The sequence below is a fragment of the Psammomys obesus genome, unplaced genomic scaffold (assembly GCF_907164565.1).
Source record: "Psammomys obesus unplaced genomic scaffold, mPsaObe1.curated_primary_1811, whole genome shotgun sequence".
NCBI classification, from domain to species: domain Eukaryota; kingdom Metazoa; phylum Chordata; class Mammalia; order Rodentia; family Muridae; genus Psammomys; species Psammomys obesus.
In genome coordinates, this window is record NW_026587216.1 from 3,962,584 (window position 1) to 3,978,263 (window position 15,680).

The following is a 15,680-nucleotide window of genomic DNA, read 5'->3' on the forward strand; positions in this document are numbered from 1 at the left end:
GTTCACACACCCTCATTTTATCCACACAGATTAATACAAATGCTGTGGCCCTCAGAGCGTCTTGCATTTTGGAGAAGGACTGTACAACTGGCACATTCTATACAAACAGTCCCCCAAACTTTAAAGGCCAAGACACTTCTTGCTCTGGAAGTTTTGCATGAGAAATACCCAATACGTGCATTTGTTGGGACTGTAGGTTGATCATGAGGTTTCCCAGTTTCTAAGGGGCTAGAAGCTCAATAATGATTCTCACTCCTTGGTTGCACTTTGAATTCATTTTAGGAGCTTTAAAATGACGGCCACACTCCCAGGCTCTACCTTACCAATTAAAACACAAGTGCTGGCATGGAGCAATACTCCTCATGTGCCCCTCCCGCCATGCAGTCAGAGCAGGGTGCTCCTTAGAGGTAGCAGAACTGAGTTTTTCTCTTAGCAAACAACAGACTGCCTGTAGCTAGTAATTTGCTCTGAGGCCTTAGAGAACACGGCAGGCTGAGGAGAAGACAATGCTATGGACTCTCTTGTCTGTTCATTTTTTTTTTTTTTTTTCCAGTTATGGGATGTAGCCACTAAAAAGCTGCTGAGAGACATGCTCGGTCACTTGTCAGCAGTTGGAGCCCTGAGTTGGAACCACTGCGTCCTCAGCAGGTAAATAGATCGTATTTGAACTGACTGTGTCTGTCTCTCCAGTGAGTTATGCGAGCTGAGTGGACAGAGCCATAGCAAGGACAAAACCAAAACGAGTGAAACAGAACAGCCCATTAGGTTTTGTCTATCTTACCTCTTCGGCCCTGGTAGGTGTTTCAGCCTTCTGATATGGGTTCTAGAGGACACACATACGCAGTGACCATGTCTTCAGCATGAAATACAATTAATTATTCAGATACACTGAAACTGTGAAACTCACTTCAAACAAAAAGTTTCTTTGTATCGATTCATGTCTGTGATAGGGACTCTCTTCGTGGGGTGTGTGTGTGTGTGTGTGTGTGTGTGTGTGTGTGTGTGTGTGTGAGAAAGCAGTGCTTATTGGTATAAACGGAATATGTTAAACATCTCTAAGTTGGAAGATGTTAGAAGTTGGAAGAGTTGGAAGGGACCTCATAGATTATCCTGCTCAATAGCACTCAGACACGGGTGTTCACTGGGCTCCCCAGCGGGGCTAATGAACACAGTCTCCGGCATTTCCTCATATCAGGGCATCTGCGTTTCTAATTTCACAAGCGAGGCTAGTGATATATGGCATCAAGAACTACTGATGTGAGTTAACAGCTTTGAGCCAGAGAAGTTGTGTGACTTTTCCTATGATGCTACATAATTGGTTTCAATATGTATTGTTTTGAGTACTAGCATTCATCTCTGTAGTGTATTTCACAAGGTAGATTTAAGTCAGGAAGGTGTCAAAGCTTTTTACAGCCTAGTTAAATAGCTGGGAATTAATTTGGGAAATTTCTAACTTGTGATTTTCTGGCCAGAGCAGAAATCCTTTGGTTGGTGTGCTCAGGTCAGTTCTGTGCAAAAGCTTTTTTTTTTTTTTTTTTTTTTTTTTTTTTTTGTAGTTGGCATTGATAAGGATTGGCTTGTTATCCACAAAATCATGACTGTATAATCATAGCAGCTGCCTTGGGCTTTCCTGTGTCAGGCTCTGTGCTCTAGACTTGATGGGCACAATCTCACTTTAATTACTGATTTAGTAGATTATTTCAATTTTCTTCTCAGATGAGCAAACTGAGGCAGTAGAATGAGGTTACGTGATTAACAAGTGACTGAGCCGCGATTTAAACCCAGGCATCCTGGCCGCAGAGTCTGTATTGTCAGTCAGGATGTTATTCAGGGTTGTGTCTGAATAGTTAAAAAGTATGACATCAGATGCTGAGAAGTTGCATCAACAACTGTAGAGGCCATTTCCTTGCTCCTTACAGGGCATCAAGCCAGCCCTGAGGTCATAGTCTGTGGGAAGATGTAGGCTCTTCATCATGGCTTCACCAAGTCACTAAGTGGAGACTTCCTGCTGATTCTGAAAGACGCTGCATTTTTTTGAGATATTCAACTACTGTTGAGTCAAGGATGGAAGTGGAGCTCAGCAGAGACACACCTGTCAGGAAGGAGAAATAAAAAAATTCTGCTTAATGTGTTTCAACAAGAATCTACTAACACCACACTACTGAATTAATGTAAAATATTTTCAAAGGAGAGAAATATAATTTTTCTAGATATTATATGTAAATTTACATGGGGGAATCTTATAATTGTCTAATTTTGTGTTTTTCATAATGATTAGCATCATATTTTTCTTTCTTTCTTTCTTCTTTTTTTTTTTTGGTGTTTTGAGACAATGTTTCTCTATGTAACTTGGGCTTTCCTGGAACTCATTTTTGTACACCAGGCTAGCCTTGAACTCAGAGATCCAAATTTGAAATGCTGAAAGACAAATCTATTTCACTCCTCCCCCCTTTAAAGACAGGGTCTCATTATGTGGCCCTGACTGGCCTTGAACTTAGAGATCAGTCTGCCCCTGCCTGCGGAGTGCTGGGATCAGCTGCCTATGCCACCATGCCTGGGCAAACCTAGTTCACTTGTGAGAAGAATCATGCAGGCAGAACACTCCCATCCTTCCTGCCCAGGAAGTTTCCGTCTGTGTTTGGACAGGTCCTAATGGCTCTTTCCAGAGTTTTATTTTGAAATGTGCTTTCCTCCATATTAACTCATGAGATAGAGGGGCTTCACCCCATCCTTTTTGTCACAAGAACTTGACTCTTTGCCTCTAACTCAGTGGGTCCAGACTGGGCCTAGTCCACCACCATGATGTCTGAGCTCCCCAGCATCATGTCAGAACATTTCACCACAAGGCGGCTGTGTGTGCTCTGAAATGGTCACCGGATGGGAGGCTGCTTTCCAGTGGGTGTAATGATGGATTACTGACAATATGGCCCCACGATCCAGGCTCCAGTGCGCCAGGCCCACCACTGAAAGTCATACCTCAGTCCACAGCAGTTAAGGTAAGACATCCCCAGCTGCTTGGGATTGCTTTTGGCAGAGATCACTGAGTATCTCAGATTAAAAAGAAAATCAGCAGGCCTCTAGCATACACAATGGCCTAAGTTCAATTCTTTGTTCATGAATGTGTGTGTGCATATACGTGAGCGCGCGCACACACACACACACACACACACACACAGACACACATCATCACCATCATCACCCACAAAACACAAAGTGAGAAAGGTTCTATTCTCTTACTATGATGAGAACAGGCAAAACCCTCAATGACACGTGGGCTTTAGAGCACTTGCTCTACCAAAGGTCGTGGGTTCAGATTCTGGCACATACATGGTGTCTCACAATCATCTGTAACTGCCCTTACCAGAGACCCAGTGCCTTCTGACCTCCACAGGCAACAGGCACACATACGGTGCACATACGTACATGCAGATACAATACTCATGCATGTTAAATAGAGTGAATAAATCTCAAAAAAATAAGAAAATGGACCCAAGTAAGACAAGCTGTAAATGTATTTAAAAGTCTGACTAATTTACAAGAAAAGCATCAGAGGAACACAGCCCAAGGACAGCTCCTTCTTGCCAAGGAGAAACAAAAGACAACTCTCACATGATTATTTCACGTAAAATTATTTCTCAATTACATTTCACTACATATAAAGTAACAGGTTAAATTTCAAATAATTTCAGCCAGGATCATAACAGTATTTTTTTTTTTTTTTTGGTGCTGGTGCTTTAAAATTTATAATTGTTTGGGAAACTGTTATGATATCACAGTTTTGAAATTTGGAATTTACCTAAAGATATTTGTCAGAAACAAAAGATACATTGTGTTTTGAGACAGCAAATACTAAATAAAACATAAACAATTCTCTTTAAAAATGTCAATAAACCCTATACAAACCAAAAAAAGAGCCCAGTATTAGGACAACGAAGTGTGATGGAATAGAATGAGATTAGTGAAAACAATAAAGGGCCTGGCGAGACACCTCGGCAGTCAAGAACTTGCTGCTCTAGCAGAGGACCCACAGCACAACTCCCAACTCCTGTAACTCCATTTCCAGGAGATCCGACTTCTTCTGGTCTTCTCAGGGACCCACACACACGTGTGCGCAGACATACACACCTACATATACATAAATAAAACTTATAAACGTCAAAAGATGAGAATGATGTAAAGTGTGTTAAAACACAGAAAGGTTTCATATAATGATGAATAGGAGAACAAATTATTGTAGACCCAGGATTCGCTACTCTGTAAAATATTTTTACTCACAGAAAATAATAGGCAAAAGTGAGATTTGGTACTGGGCTGATGGACAAGGTTTGCAGATGTATATAGCTGACATAGTTGTTAAAATGCTCTTTAAAAGTTACTAGTCATTTCGGCTATCGGTACAGATAGGGATATTAATTCTGATGTTCAGCTGACTAGAGTTGTTTGTAAATGGCGTGATCTTCTGTATGAAGATTTGAACTGCCTGGGGTCTGCACTTACAGGCGGTTGTGTACGGCTCTCTTCAGCCTACTGTTACCTGGAAGACAAGGACCCTGGTGTGTAAAGCAGAGGCTGCGGTCAGTATAGCACTCGGAAGGGCCAGGAGTGTCTCCAGCCAGGGTTCTGTTGTATGCGTGTGTTGCGTGCAGTTTTTCAGTTGTGTTGTTCTGTAGCTTTTTTCTGTGTTAGTGAGAGGACCTAATTCCAAGGAGTCAGCCAGTTCAATCGAAGTCCTGTAGCCTCCATGGAAACAAGCCAATATCAACGGAAGTCACATAGCTGAGGGGTCTGGAGTCTCCTGGCAGACCATTGCAGATGCCCTGATCTATTCTGATTGAGTGGGGTGATATGTGAAGAAGCTGGGGTAGATTTAGTGTCTATCTGTTTGGCTAATCTGATGCCATGACAGGCTTCTTTTCTCCACTGTGTCTGACTAGGCCTGAGTTTCTGTTTCTTGGAGTTCAAACAAAGAATTCCTGGAAAAGCCACAACTCGAGGACAACTAATTAGCTTACAGGTCAAGTTGACCAAAAGCTATGTTTGTGCATATTTTATGTTATGAACACTTTATGACTGTTCCCAAAATAAAGCGTAGCCCGCCCTAAACAATCAAATTAAAGGTCAAAGCATGAGTAAAAGCCAAACCTCAGTGAATCAACAAAGTCTCCAGCAACTAGGGAAAATCCCTAATCAGACAATCCTGAATCCTCTCATATCCCTATGTCATTCCTGACCAATTAGGTTAAGAGTTACCACACAAAGACCCTAACTGTGTATAAAAATCCTGTGTATTCACTCTGGGTTTCCATTTTGCTTTGATGGTGATCCCAGCAGGTTGGTAATTTCTGCAGAAGAAATGCTCTTTGCTTTTGCATGCTACTTGAGTCAGGGGTCTTCCTTCAGTGGTTCTCAGACCCTAACACTAAAATACTGAGAGTTGTTAGTATAGTTCAGGGAAGTGTTCTATTATGCATCTTCCCTTTCACAGTGGCTTCGCAGCCCTGGGCAATACTTTCTGGCAGGTATATCTGCCCTCACCTGGGGACGCTGCTGCAGCAGACCTCTAAGCTTTGGCTCCCTGTGTACACCGCCCTGGTGAGTTTGAGTTCTCTAGGGCTCATCTGCCTGTGTTATGATTTGTAACTTTATAGGCCATAGAGTGGTGTCCCTGGTAACCTGAGGTCCTTGCCATTGGAGGAGGAATGAAGGATGGACACCTACATATTTTGGATGTAAACACTGGGACAAGCGTTCAGACGCCAAGCACTCACTCACAGGTAGGCACCTGGAGTTCGTCTTCATCTCAAATCTAGAACCTTACGAAAACAGTTTATGATAGAACATTGGATCCCGCCCTCCCTTTCTTTCCAAAAGGAATTCCAATTCTTATGAATTTGTTTCCTGTAAAATTTCTTAATCAGCGAGTCCAAAGTAAATCCAATTTCTCTTCCTCCATTCATTCTTCCTTTCCTCCTCCCTCCATTTCTTCATTCTCTTTGTTCTTTCTCATCACAGTTAGACTCTGAAACTAGAGAGTAGTCAGTTTATCCCTGGCCACTGATCACAATTCATTTAAATTCCCTGGTTCATTGCACTGGAATCTATTTGTTTTCTTGATCATTTTCTTAGGACATATGCAATTTCTAAAAATCCCAAATCCTCACCATGGCCGGAGGGTGGGTGAACACAACGGAATAGAGAGTCTAGAATTTAAGCATGAGAAGTTGGCAGCACTTAGTATTTTGTGGCCTTCATTCTAGATTTGTTCCCTCGTCTGGCTACCTAAGACAAAGGAGATTGCAACAGGCCCAGGTTCTCCCAGGAATGACGTGGCTCTGTGGGCCTGCCCCACACTGTCCAGGTCTGGTGGTTTCTTTGGTGAGTAAACGGCACACGCCTATCTATCCATGGCAAGGCATGCTGCCACAAAGTGGGAAAGCTCGATCAAAGACTGGTTATTTGATTTTAATATCAATAGAGGACAAAATCCTACATCCACCGCACCTCAGAACATTGACATAAATGCTTCTAAATATGATCCTACTTGTCTGTCTCTTAAGACTGTCCAGGTTCCTCTTCCTTGAGTCTGTGTCTGCTTAGGCAGCGGCCATCTTGGGCAGCTTGTGAACTCCAGGTTTAGTGTCATAAATTACTCTGAAGAAAATCTAGCGGTGGGAAGACAAAGAGAGCTGGAAGGTGAGCTAGTGCTATGAGGCCACCGAGAAGCTGGAGGCGTCCTCTGTAAATATACACAGTAAGTTAGGGCCAATACCAAAACCTTCTTTGGAGATTCTGAGAATTCTATTTGGCAACCCACACCTTTTCCCCATCAGAGAGATGTCCTGCCTCCGCTGAGGCTGCACCTCTGGCCTCTGACAGAATCACCTGTCCTTTCATCCTTCCACGGCACACTGCTTCTCTTTCTCTCCCTTCTTCTCTCCCTCCCTCCCTCCTTCCCTCCCTCTGTTCTTCCCTTCTTTCTTTCTGCAGTTGTTGCCAGGGATCAATCCTGGGCTTTCTGTTCTGTTACCTAGCCACGCCCCAAGAGCCAGATGATAGTCTCTCTCAATTTAGTTCTTTCCTGACAGAAAGATTCATGACGAGGAAGGACGAACCACTCCCTGTTCTCAGGGTCTTACATCTGAAATGATAAAGAGTGGTGTATCTTCTTCTACCCAGCCCCAGAGAGAAGACGAAAATGCTAGCCGAGGCTAAGGAGCACATCAGGGGATCTGGTCGCATACCTTCCGGTTTGACAATGTATTCCTGTTTCTCCTCTCTCCACGAAGCCCTGTCTTCAGGTTGACCCCAGGATTTCGTGTGTCCACCTTTTATTTTTAAGCATCTTTTATGTCCCATATGTTTTATGGGGGCATAGGGGTTTCATAGGTGACATTGTTTCCCTTGAAGCCTATACTTTTGTGTGAGGAGACATACAGAAATTAAGTATGTATAAAGCGAGGTAGAGCTAATACCATGCCTCTTTTTGGGGTTTCCAAGAATACTATTTAGCACTCCCTTTCCCCATTCTCCCTCACATCTTTTCCCCATCATGTAGACTTCCTGTCTGTGGTGTGGCCCCAGACAGCCCCAGAACTACCCTTTCATTTCTCAGAGGTTTTCCTCATATTGTTTTCTGACCTGTAAGAACTAGGGGACCAAGTCTCACTCATGTTTATGCTCTTCCCCCGTTCTGGGTGTTGAACCCAGGTTCTTGGGAAGGCTGGGCAAACACTCTCCTATCAAGTGACACCCTGGGCCCTTCAGACAACTCCTCTTAAAAATAACTTTTTATTGAATTTATTCTCTGACAATTTCATACATGTATACATTACAAAGTGTGTTCTGATTATAGCAGCCCCTACCCTCTCTAAATTTCCTCTTGCCACTATTATTCCCCCTCTACACTAGTCCCTTCTCACATTCATGTTTTCTTTTGTCAAAATATTTATTTATTTTAGTTTTTTCAAGACAGTGTTTCCCTGTGTATCTCTGGCTGCCCCTGAACTCCCTGAGATCTGCCTCTCAAGTGCTGGGGTTAAAGGTGTGTAACACACACCACTGCCCAGCATGATTGATTTATTTATTTATATTTTATGTGTGAGAGTGTTTTGCCTGCATATACGTCTATGCACCATGTACATGACCTTTGGAGAGCAGAAGAGGGTAGCAGATCTCTGGGAACTGGAGTTAAGGATGGTTGTGAGCTGCCATGTGGATGCTGGGAGCCAAACTCTGTTACTCTGCAAACAAGACCTGCACAAGGTCAAGCCAGCAGAGGCACAGTTGACAGACGTGGGGAAAGGAGAGCTCCTGGGGGAGGGAGAGTCTTTTTTGTCGCGCGCGGCCTTTGCCGATAAGGACGACACAACAACCGAGGATTTCTTCAGCGGCAGGTTTATTGTACAGCTCTTTCTTGCAGATGGTGAAGGACCCAAACCCCGGGTTGTGCTCTGCTTAAATAGCCAGCAGAGAGGCGTGTTCGTCTGTAATTGGTGCTCTGTTCAAGTCTTCATAAGCATATGGCTGGCAATTGGAGTGCAGCCTAAACCCTCATTAGCATAAAGCTGCGCATGCGTAAACTGCAGGGCGGCGCAGGCAAGAAGCGCGAAAATGCTGGCAAGAAGAACCAGGAAGCAGGAAGCCGGCGCCATCTTGTAATGGCGGGAGCGGCTCCCGACACTTTTTTTTTAAGGGTGTGGTAATCAAGGTCTTGTGGATGGCTCCACACTCATGAGTATACAAACAGCACAGTGATATATATATATATATATACATTCATGATGACAGGAAGTTGGGAAAGAATGGAGGAGTTAGGGGGTAAATACAACCAAAATATACTGTACAGAATTCTCAAAAATTAATTTATTATATTAAAAGACAACCTGGTGTAGGTGACTTTCCAGCCTGCAGGTAAAACCTGCTTTTGATGTGGCTTGTTTGGTCCACAGTGAAGCATCAATATGTGGGGTCGCTGATGACACTTGCAGAAAACAAGACTCAGAGCTCACCCAGCAACAGCATTCTTAGAATTTGAAGCCACAGCCTCACCTCAAAGGAGTGTCTTTGTCTGGGGTAAAGATGTCATTTCCCATTACCTCATAAGTTAAGACTGTCACTAATGTGTTTGGAAGGGGCTTCAAGAACCCTGCTGCTTCCGACCCCAGTGTCATTTTTCTAGAACTGTCTATTCAATTTAGGTCAAGCTAACTTTCAAACCTCCCTTTAGAAAATATTTGGGGTTTTTCCTCTTTGCTATTCCATTTCATTTTTTTTCTTCTTTCCTTTTCATTTTTAACACACAGTGGATAACAAGACATTTTCAGTTGCTCATTGAATCTATTGAATATAATAAAGACTTTGTTCTTAGGTAGATTAAAAAGCATCATTTTAAGTTAGAAGTGTACATTTAAAGACTCTTATGCCTGGAGCTTTGTGGCAGAAATCAATGGGAATGTTTAACTTTTTGACAAGGGAGATCTCTATGCGATAATTTTCTGTATGAACCTAACACTGTAACTATTTGATATCGTGTGTGTGTGTGTGTGTGTGTGTGTGTGTGTGTGTGTGAAGAGTTTTCTGTTCAGGAGATGAAGAAAGATAGTAGGAAAAATCCTTGGAGAAGTGTAAGAATGAGACTGCTTCATTTTATTTTTTAAAACAAGTTTCACTTTAAAAGGACTTTATTTTTAATTATGCTTGTGTGTCTGTGGGCATGTGCACTTGGGGGTGAAGGTGTCCTTGTGTGTGGGTGTTGGTGGGCGGGTGTAGAGGTGTTGGATCCCCCTGGAGCTGGGTCTACAGGTGGCTGTAAGCCACCCAGCAGGGGTGCTGGGAGCTACCAAATAGTACATGAGTTTAACTTTCCATCCATCTCTCTAGCCCTAAGAGAGGGCCATCTTACATTTCTTCCTGTGGCTTCATCTTAGCCTAAGATGTTAAAATTAATTGTTAAAGTTAAGTTTGTGACTTGATTATATATACAGATTTCTTCCCTCTTTCTTCTCCCCTCCCTCTCTCTCCCTCCTTCCCTCCTTTCCTCCCTCCCTTCTTTTCTTCTGTCCTGCTGTACTGGGGTCAAAACAGGGCTTTGCACATGCTTGGAGAATACACTATTCCCCAGCTAAAATTTTGCTACTTCTACAGTTATTTAACTTCCTACTTCTGCAAAAAGATAACTTTCTTGTGCATATTTTAAGGTGTTAAAAATAAATAACATATCAATAAAATTAGACTTTAACATGAGAAAAATAGGCTGAAATAATTGAAAAGCTTTAGTTCTAGATCCTTTCAATTATTTTTTGAAGATTTATCTTATCTGTACATGTGGGTGAGTATGTTCATAGGTGAGTGCGCATGCTGGAGTCCTGAAGAGTGTGTTAGATCCTCTGGACCTGAAATTATAGGTACTTGTGAGCTGGCTGACATGGAGGTTGAGAATCAAACTCAGGTCCTCTACAAGAGTAGTATGTGTTCTGACTGCTGAGCCATCTCTCCAGTCCTGGTTCTATGTCTTTTAAAGCAACTATTCCAAGTGGCATTTTTTTTTTTTTAAGTTTCAAAAAAAAAAAAAAAAAAAAGATAATGGCCTTCAACAGAAAAAGAGATTTCCCTTGAGTTTTGGCCTAATGTTAGAGCATTGAACTGGTGCTGCTGTTAATTATTGGTGTGACATTGTGTTTATTATTCCTGCATCATTTTATTCATTTATAAGTTAAGGAGATGCATTATTTCTGTGAACAGAATTGTATGTACCCGCATTCACAGAACCAGTCCCATGCCCCCTCGGAATAATTCATACAGGTGTATGTGTGGTATATGTACACAAAGAAGTGATATGTAGGTGCAAAAAGACCCCCAGGAGTCTGTGAAGGTTATGTCTCCACTCCTCTGTGCTGGAAAACTTGTACCAGAGATGCTGTGTATGTACCAGAGATGCTGTCTGTGCACCAGGGACGATGTCTCAGAGTCCCATTCTCAGTTGGCTTATAAGAAACCCCGTTTTTATGAAGACATGACTCCCTCCTCCCATTTGGTTTCAGCTGGGTCACCAACCACCTTCCCACCCCAACCTTATCTGATTCTCTTTCATATCCTCCTAGATCAGGCCTCTTTTCATGGACTAAGTTTTATCTACTTTGGCCCAAGGTTTTGGTTATTAGAGCCACTGACTGCTGTGTAGGCTGGGTTTCACAAAGCATTTTCCACATGACACCGGTGGATACCTTATCATGCTGAAGTCAAAAGGACCGCAGGTGAGGCTGAGAAATGTTACCTACTATGGTCTCGTTTTCAACACCCCCCACCAGTGCATACAGCAGCCCTGAAATGAACTGAGTTCTGAAATAAGGAATTGACTTTAATTTTAACTTGGAGCCCTTAAATTAATGTGACTGTTAAATGCTGTTTATTAATCGTGTATAAAGCAATTATAGCTGAGAATGTTCTTTAAGAATAATGACTAAGAGCTCCTGCAAGTTTCTCCCTGCTATGAACATCAGACCTCTGCCCTCAGGCTTTAGGCTGCCTCCCTGGTGCCATGGCCCCCAAATGGCAGTCTGTGATCCTGCTTCAGCCTGAGAAATCTGAATGGCTCCTGCCCCAAAGCTGGAAAACATGTTGGCCTGTCCCAGCCTGCTGAAAGAAGAGAAAGAACATCAAGAAACAATTGAACATATTGATGAAGTACAAAATGAAACAAAATGAACTTAGTGAACAAGCCACTGAAGAAATTTTAAATACAAGAAAAATACAAGAAACTCTGCCAACCAGTTTTTCAAAAGAGCTCAGAACTGATTGCCAAAATCCCAATTTTTAGATAACAACAGTTGTCAGCCGTCCACAAGTGTCCGCGCCACTGGGGGAGGAGGGCGAAGAGGCTCTGCATTATTTGACCAGAGTCGAAGTGACAGAATTTAAAGACATTAAATCACGTTACAGAATAGATTTTCATTTTGGGAAAAATCCTTATTTTGAAAATAAAGTTCTCTCCAAAGAATTGCATCTGATTGAGAGTGGTGACCCATCTTCAAAGTCCACCAAAATCAAAAGGGAATGTGGAAAGCATTTGGCAAACACAGAATAAGGGCAGCAGGAAGCAGCAGTATGAAGAGCCGGGCTTCTTTACCTGGCTCACCGGCCATCCCGAAGCAGGTGCAGATGAGGTAGGGCAGGTCATCAAGGATGATACTTGGCCCAATCCCTTGCAGTACTATTTGTTTCCTGATATAGATGATGTAGAAAGACAGGCAGATGCTGCTGCTGCTGAATAAGAGGAAGTGTTGAAGGATATTGATGAAGGGGATGGGGGTGAAGGTGAAGAAGATGAAGATGATGATGGGGAGAAGGAAGGAGAGAAGGATGAAGGCAAGATGACTAGTACAGAAGACTGATAGATTCCAATCTTCTTTTTAACTTTACTTTTTAAAAATTTTCTCCAGTCCGTGGGAGCAAGTTGCAGTGATTTTCTCTCTCCTCCTCTCCCATCTTTGTGCTCAGTCACCCTGTTTTGAGTTCTCTCTTAACAGTGAAGCTCTCAACTTACTTAGGGGGAAATAACCTTGAGCAAACTACAACAAGAAAAGAATCTCCACTTTCCTATTCTAAATTCATTTTTATCCTTTCTTGTTCAAAAACTGTGGATTCAATACCACCATTCAACACCATGCTTTGTGGAAAAACAAAACAAAACAAAACAAACAAACAAACAAACAAACCAACAAACAAAAACACCCTGTGGCTCCCTTGGCTCTGCTGGAGGAGGCTGCTAGGCCTGTGTACTAGAACTCGGAATTCTAACTGCTTTTCCGTCTTTGTGTATTGGGCTCAGAGATTACACTGTGTCACTATGTGATACAGTTAGTATTTACCAATATGTACCTGTCCACTAACAAAAAGAGAGAAAGGGAGTTATAGTAAGTCAGCAACTGGAGGGTTTGAGGTGCCCAGGGGGCATTTAAATGGGCAGCTTGACAACATGGCTTCTCCTTTGGCATGTTTAATTGTGATGCCTAAAGGATGTCCTTGTAGTTTAAAGTGACACTTTTAAAATAAAATTCTCTCCTAACAAAAAAAAATAAAAAATAAAAAGAGTAATGAACGAAAGAACAGAAGGGAAGCCAGAATACAGAACCCCGCAAGCAAGTCTTGAGTTTTTGGACCGTTCTGTTTTATGTGATCCATCTCCTGAAACCTGTCCCAAAGGGATGGCTTTTGTCTGAACACAATGATGGCCCTCACTGGATACCTGAGCATGTAGAAGCTGGCACTAACGAGTAGGGTGTGAGTGTGGTTCAGGCTAAAGCACACTCTCCTCAAAGATACTGGGCTGAAATCTCTGGAGCCTGTAAAGGTGACCTTCTCTGGACAGAGGCTTTTTCATGACCTGACGGGGTTCAGGTTCCTGGGAGAAACAGTCCAGGGTTTTGTAGGCAGGCCTAAATCCAACCTCACGTGTCCTGTGATCTCTGAGAAGATCCGAGAGCAGTCGCAGAGGAGGCAGCACGTGCACGGAGGCTGTGTGGCCACAAATGGAGGAAGGGCACCGCAGTCAGGAGCCAGCAGTGGCCAGCCTGAGAATCTCAGGCTTGCGATACCATACCGCTCCCCCTACACTTCACACTTCAACCTCAGACTGTGGGAGAGTCAGTTTCTGGTGCATAATCACCCAACCTGTAGCCATTTGTTATGATAGTCCCAAGGCCCTGGTGGCGGGGGGAGGGGGGACGTGGGAAGGGTTGGGTGGGGTGGGAGGAGGGGCGGAGGTGGAACAGGCGCTGGAGCAGAAACTTAGCAAAGTCTCAGGTGCTGAGAAGGGTCAGGCTGGGGAACAGGGCTGGTCCAGGGAACCCTGTACCCGGGGAAGGACGCCAGCCCCGTCTTAGTCACCTTAATTCTTAGCAGCCACCCTGGCAACAAGGCGTGAGACATATCTTCTTTCTCCCACAGGTCACAGAGCTGCACTTGGCCCTGAGTCCAGACCAGACCAGCCTATTTTCTGCTGCTGCAGACGGGACAGCTTGTGTGTGGAAGTGCCTCTATTCACTCAGACACGCGAATAGCGCGGCAAGCTTTCCTCTCCATTAGGCCACTGGAATGGAAGTTGTCATGTACGGCTCTTCCTTGCCTGATTCCTCCCAGGCTGAAATCTGTCTTCTTCCCACTCCACCGCCCAGAGCTGGTCTGATTGTCTTCTCTCCTCTTTCTCCCTCCTCTTCCCACTCTTCTGCCTTCTTTTCTTTGCCCTTTCCTCTTTCAAGATTCATTTTTCACTGTTAGTAAAAATGAGTTCTAAACAGCTCTTTCCTACCTGGCTTTTCTAAGTCTTCCCATTATATTTTTGACTGCTTTTTTCTTATTTCCTTTTTGAGTTCCTTTCCTGTCATTAGTTCAAACTCAATACACTAAAGGCACAACTTACATGCCGGAAAACCCGCTGCTAATCTCCTGCCATATGCTGTGTGCTGCAATAAGCATGTATATCACTTCTCAAAATTAGCTCCTCTGTGGACCCTTTCTCCTCCAGTCTTAGTCTGTTTTCTGCTACTGTAACAGAACACTCAAGACAGAGCAGCTTAGAAACACTGGTTGTGGAGGATGGAAAGTCCAAGGCAGGCTGGCATCGGATAAGGATTTTTCCATGGTGCCACACTAGGGCAGAAGGCAGAAGGGCAGGAGACATTAGAGACCAAGGCAGCAAGAGGTCACTTTTATAGCAAGCCATTGTGCTGCTGCTCTCTCTCTCTCTTTTTCTCTCTCCCCCCCCCCACATTTGTGTGTGCGTGTGTGTCAACTTGACACAAGCTAGAGTCATCTGGGGAGAGGAAGCCTCATTTGAGGAATTGTCTCCTTCAGGCTGACCTGTAGGCATGACCGTAAGGCATTCTCTTGACTGATGATTGCTGTGGAGGGTCCAGCTCACTGTGGGTGTCGCCTCCGCTGGGCAAGTGGTCCTGGTTTTATAAGAAAGCAGACTGAGCAAGCTATGGGGAGCAAGCCAGAAGGCAGTTTCTGGGGGCCTCTGCATCTCCTGTGTGGCTCCCGTGTTAGACTCTGCTTGCTGTCTGGTATTCCTGCTCTTCCTCCATGATTGTTACCTGTGCTTGGATTCATGGTGTTAGTCTGTATTACTTACTTGGTATTAATATTAATGTGTGTATTTTAATCTTACTATGTCAATCTTTTATTACTTTAGTTTTAACACACTCATCTCCTCAAGGACAATAAAACAGGGAGCACATCCCAGGTAACTAATATTGATTTGCTTTCAGTTGTTTCTATTTTTCTTTTTGGCAGGATATTAGTGTCTACATCTATCTAAGCTCAGGCTATTCTTCAAATTAGTGTATAGTTTAGTCTGGCCTCAAACCTGCAATCCTTCTGTGTCCATCTCCTGAGTGCTGGGTTTATAGATGTGAGCTACTACACCTGACTCTTAAAGAAAAAAAAATGCCTTCTCCTTTGTTCCTCCCATAAAACAAAACAAAAACCTTGATTATTGTAGAGCAGGGTAGTTATAGACAAGAGAAATTAGGATTTATTTTTGACAAATTTATGTTATTTGCCAATTAATTTTCTTCTCGCCTTCTTTTAACTCAGTAAGGTTAGTAATTCCTTATTTAGAAAAATTTAGGGCACCTAATTCTGCAAGTCTGTCTGTCTCTCTCACAAACACACACACACAC

At 43.3% G+C, this 15,680-nt stretch overlaps 1 protein-coding gene across 1 annotated transcript in view; it reads left to right on the forward strand.

Annotated features, from left to right (window-relative positions):
* Window positions 1-14,082, forward strand: part of Cdc20b (cell division cycle 20B) — a 31,307-nt gene extending 17,225 nt beyond the window's left edge. The window contains 6 exon segments of the mRNA XM_055603554.1: window positions 554-648; window positions 2,771-2,996; window positions 6,258-6,375; window positions 6,598-6,693; window positions 13,317-13,651; window positions 13,945-14,082. Coding sequence (XP_055459529.1) covers window positions 554-648; window positions 2,771-2,996; window positions 6,258-6,375; window positions 6,598-6,693; window positions 13,317-13,651; window positions 13,945-14,082 — 1,008 coding nt within the window.
* Window positions 14,083-15,680: the final 1,598 nt, after the last annotated feature.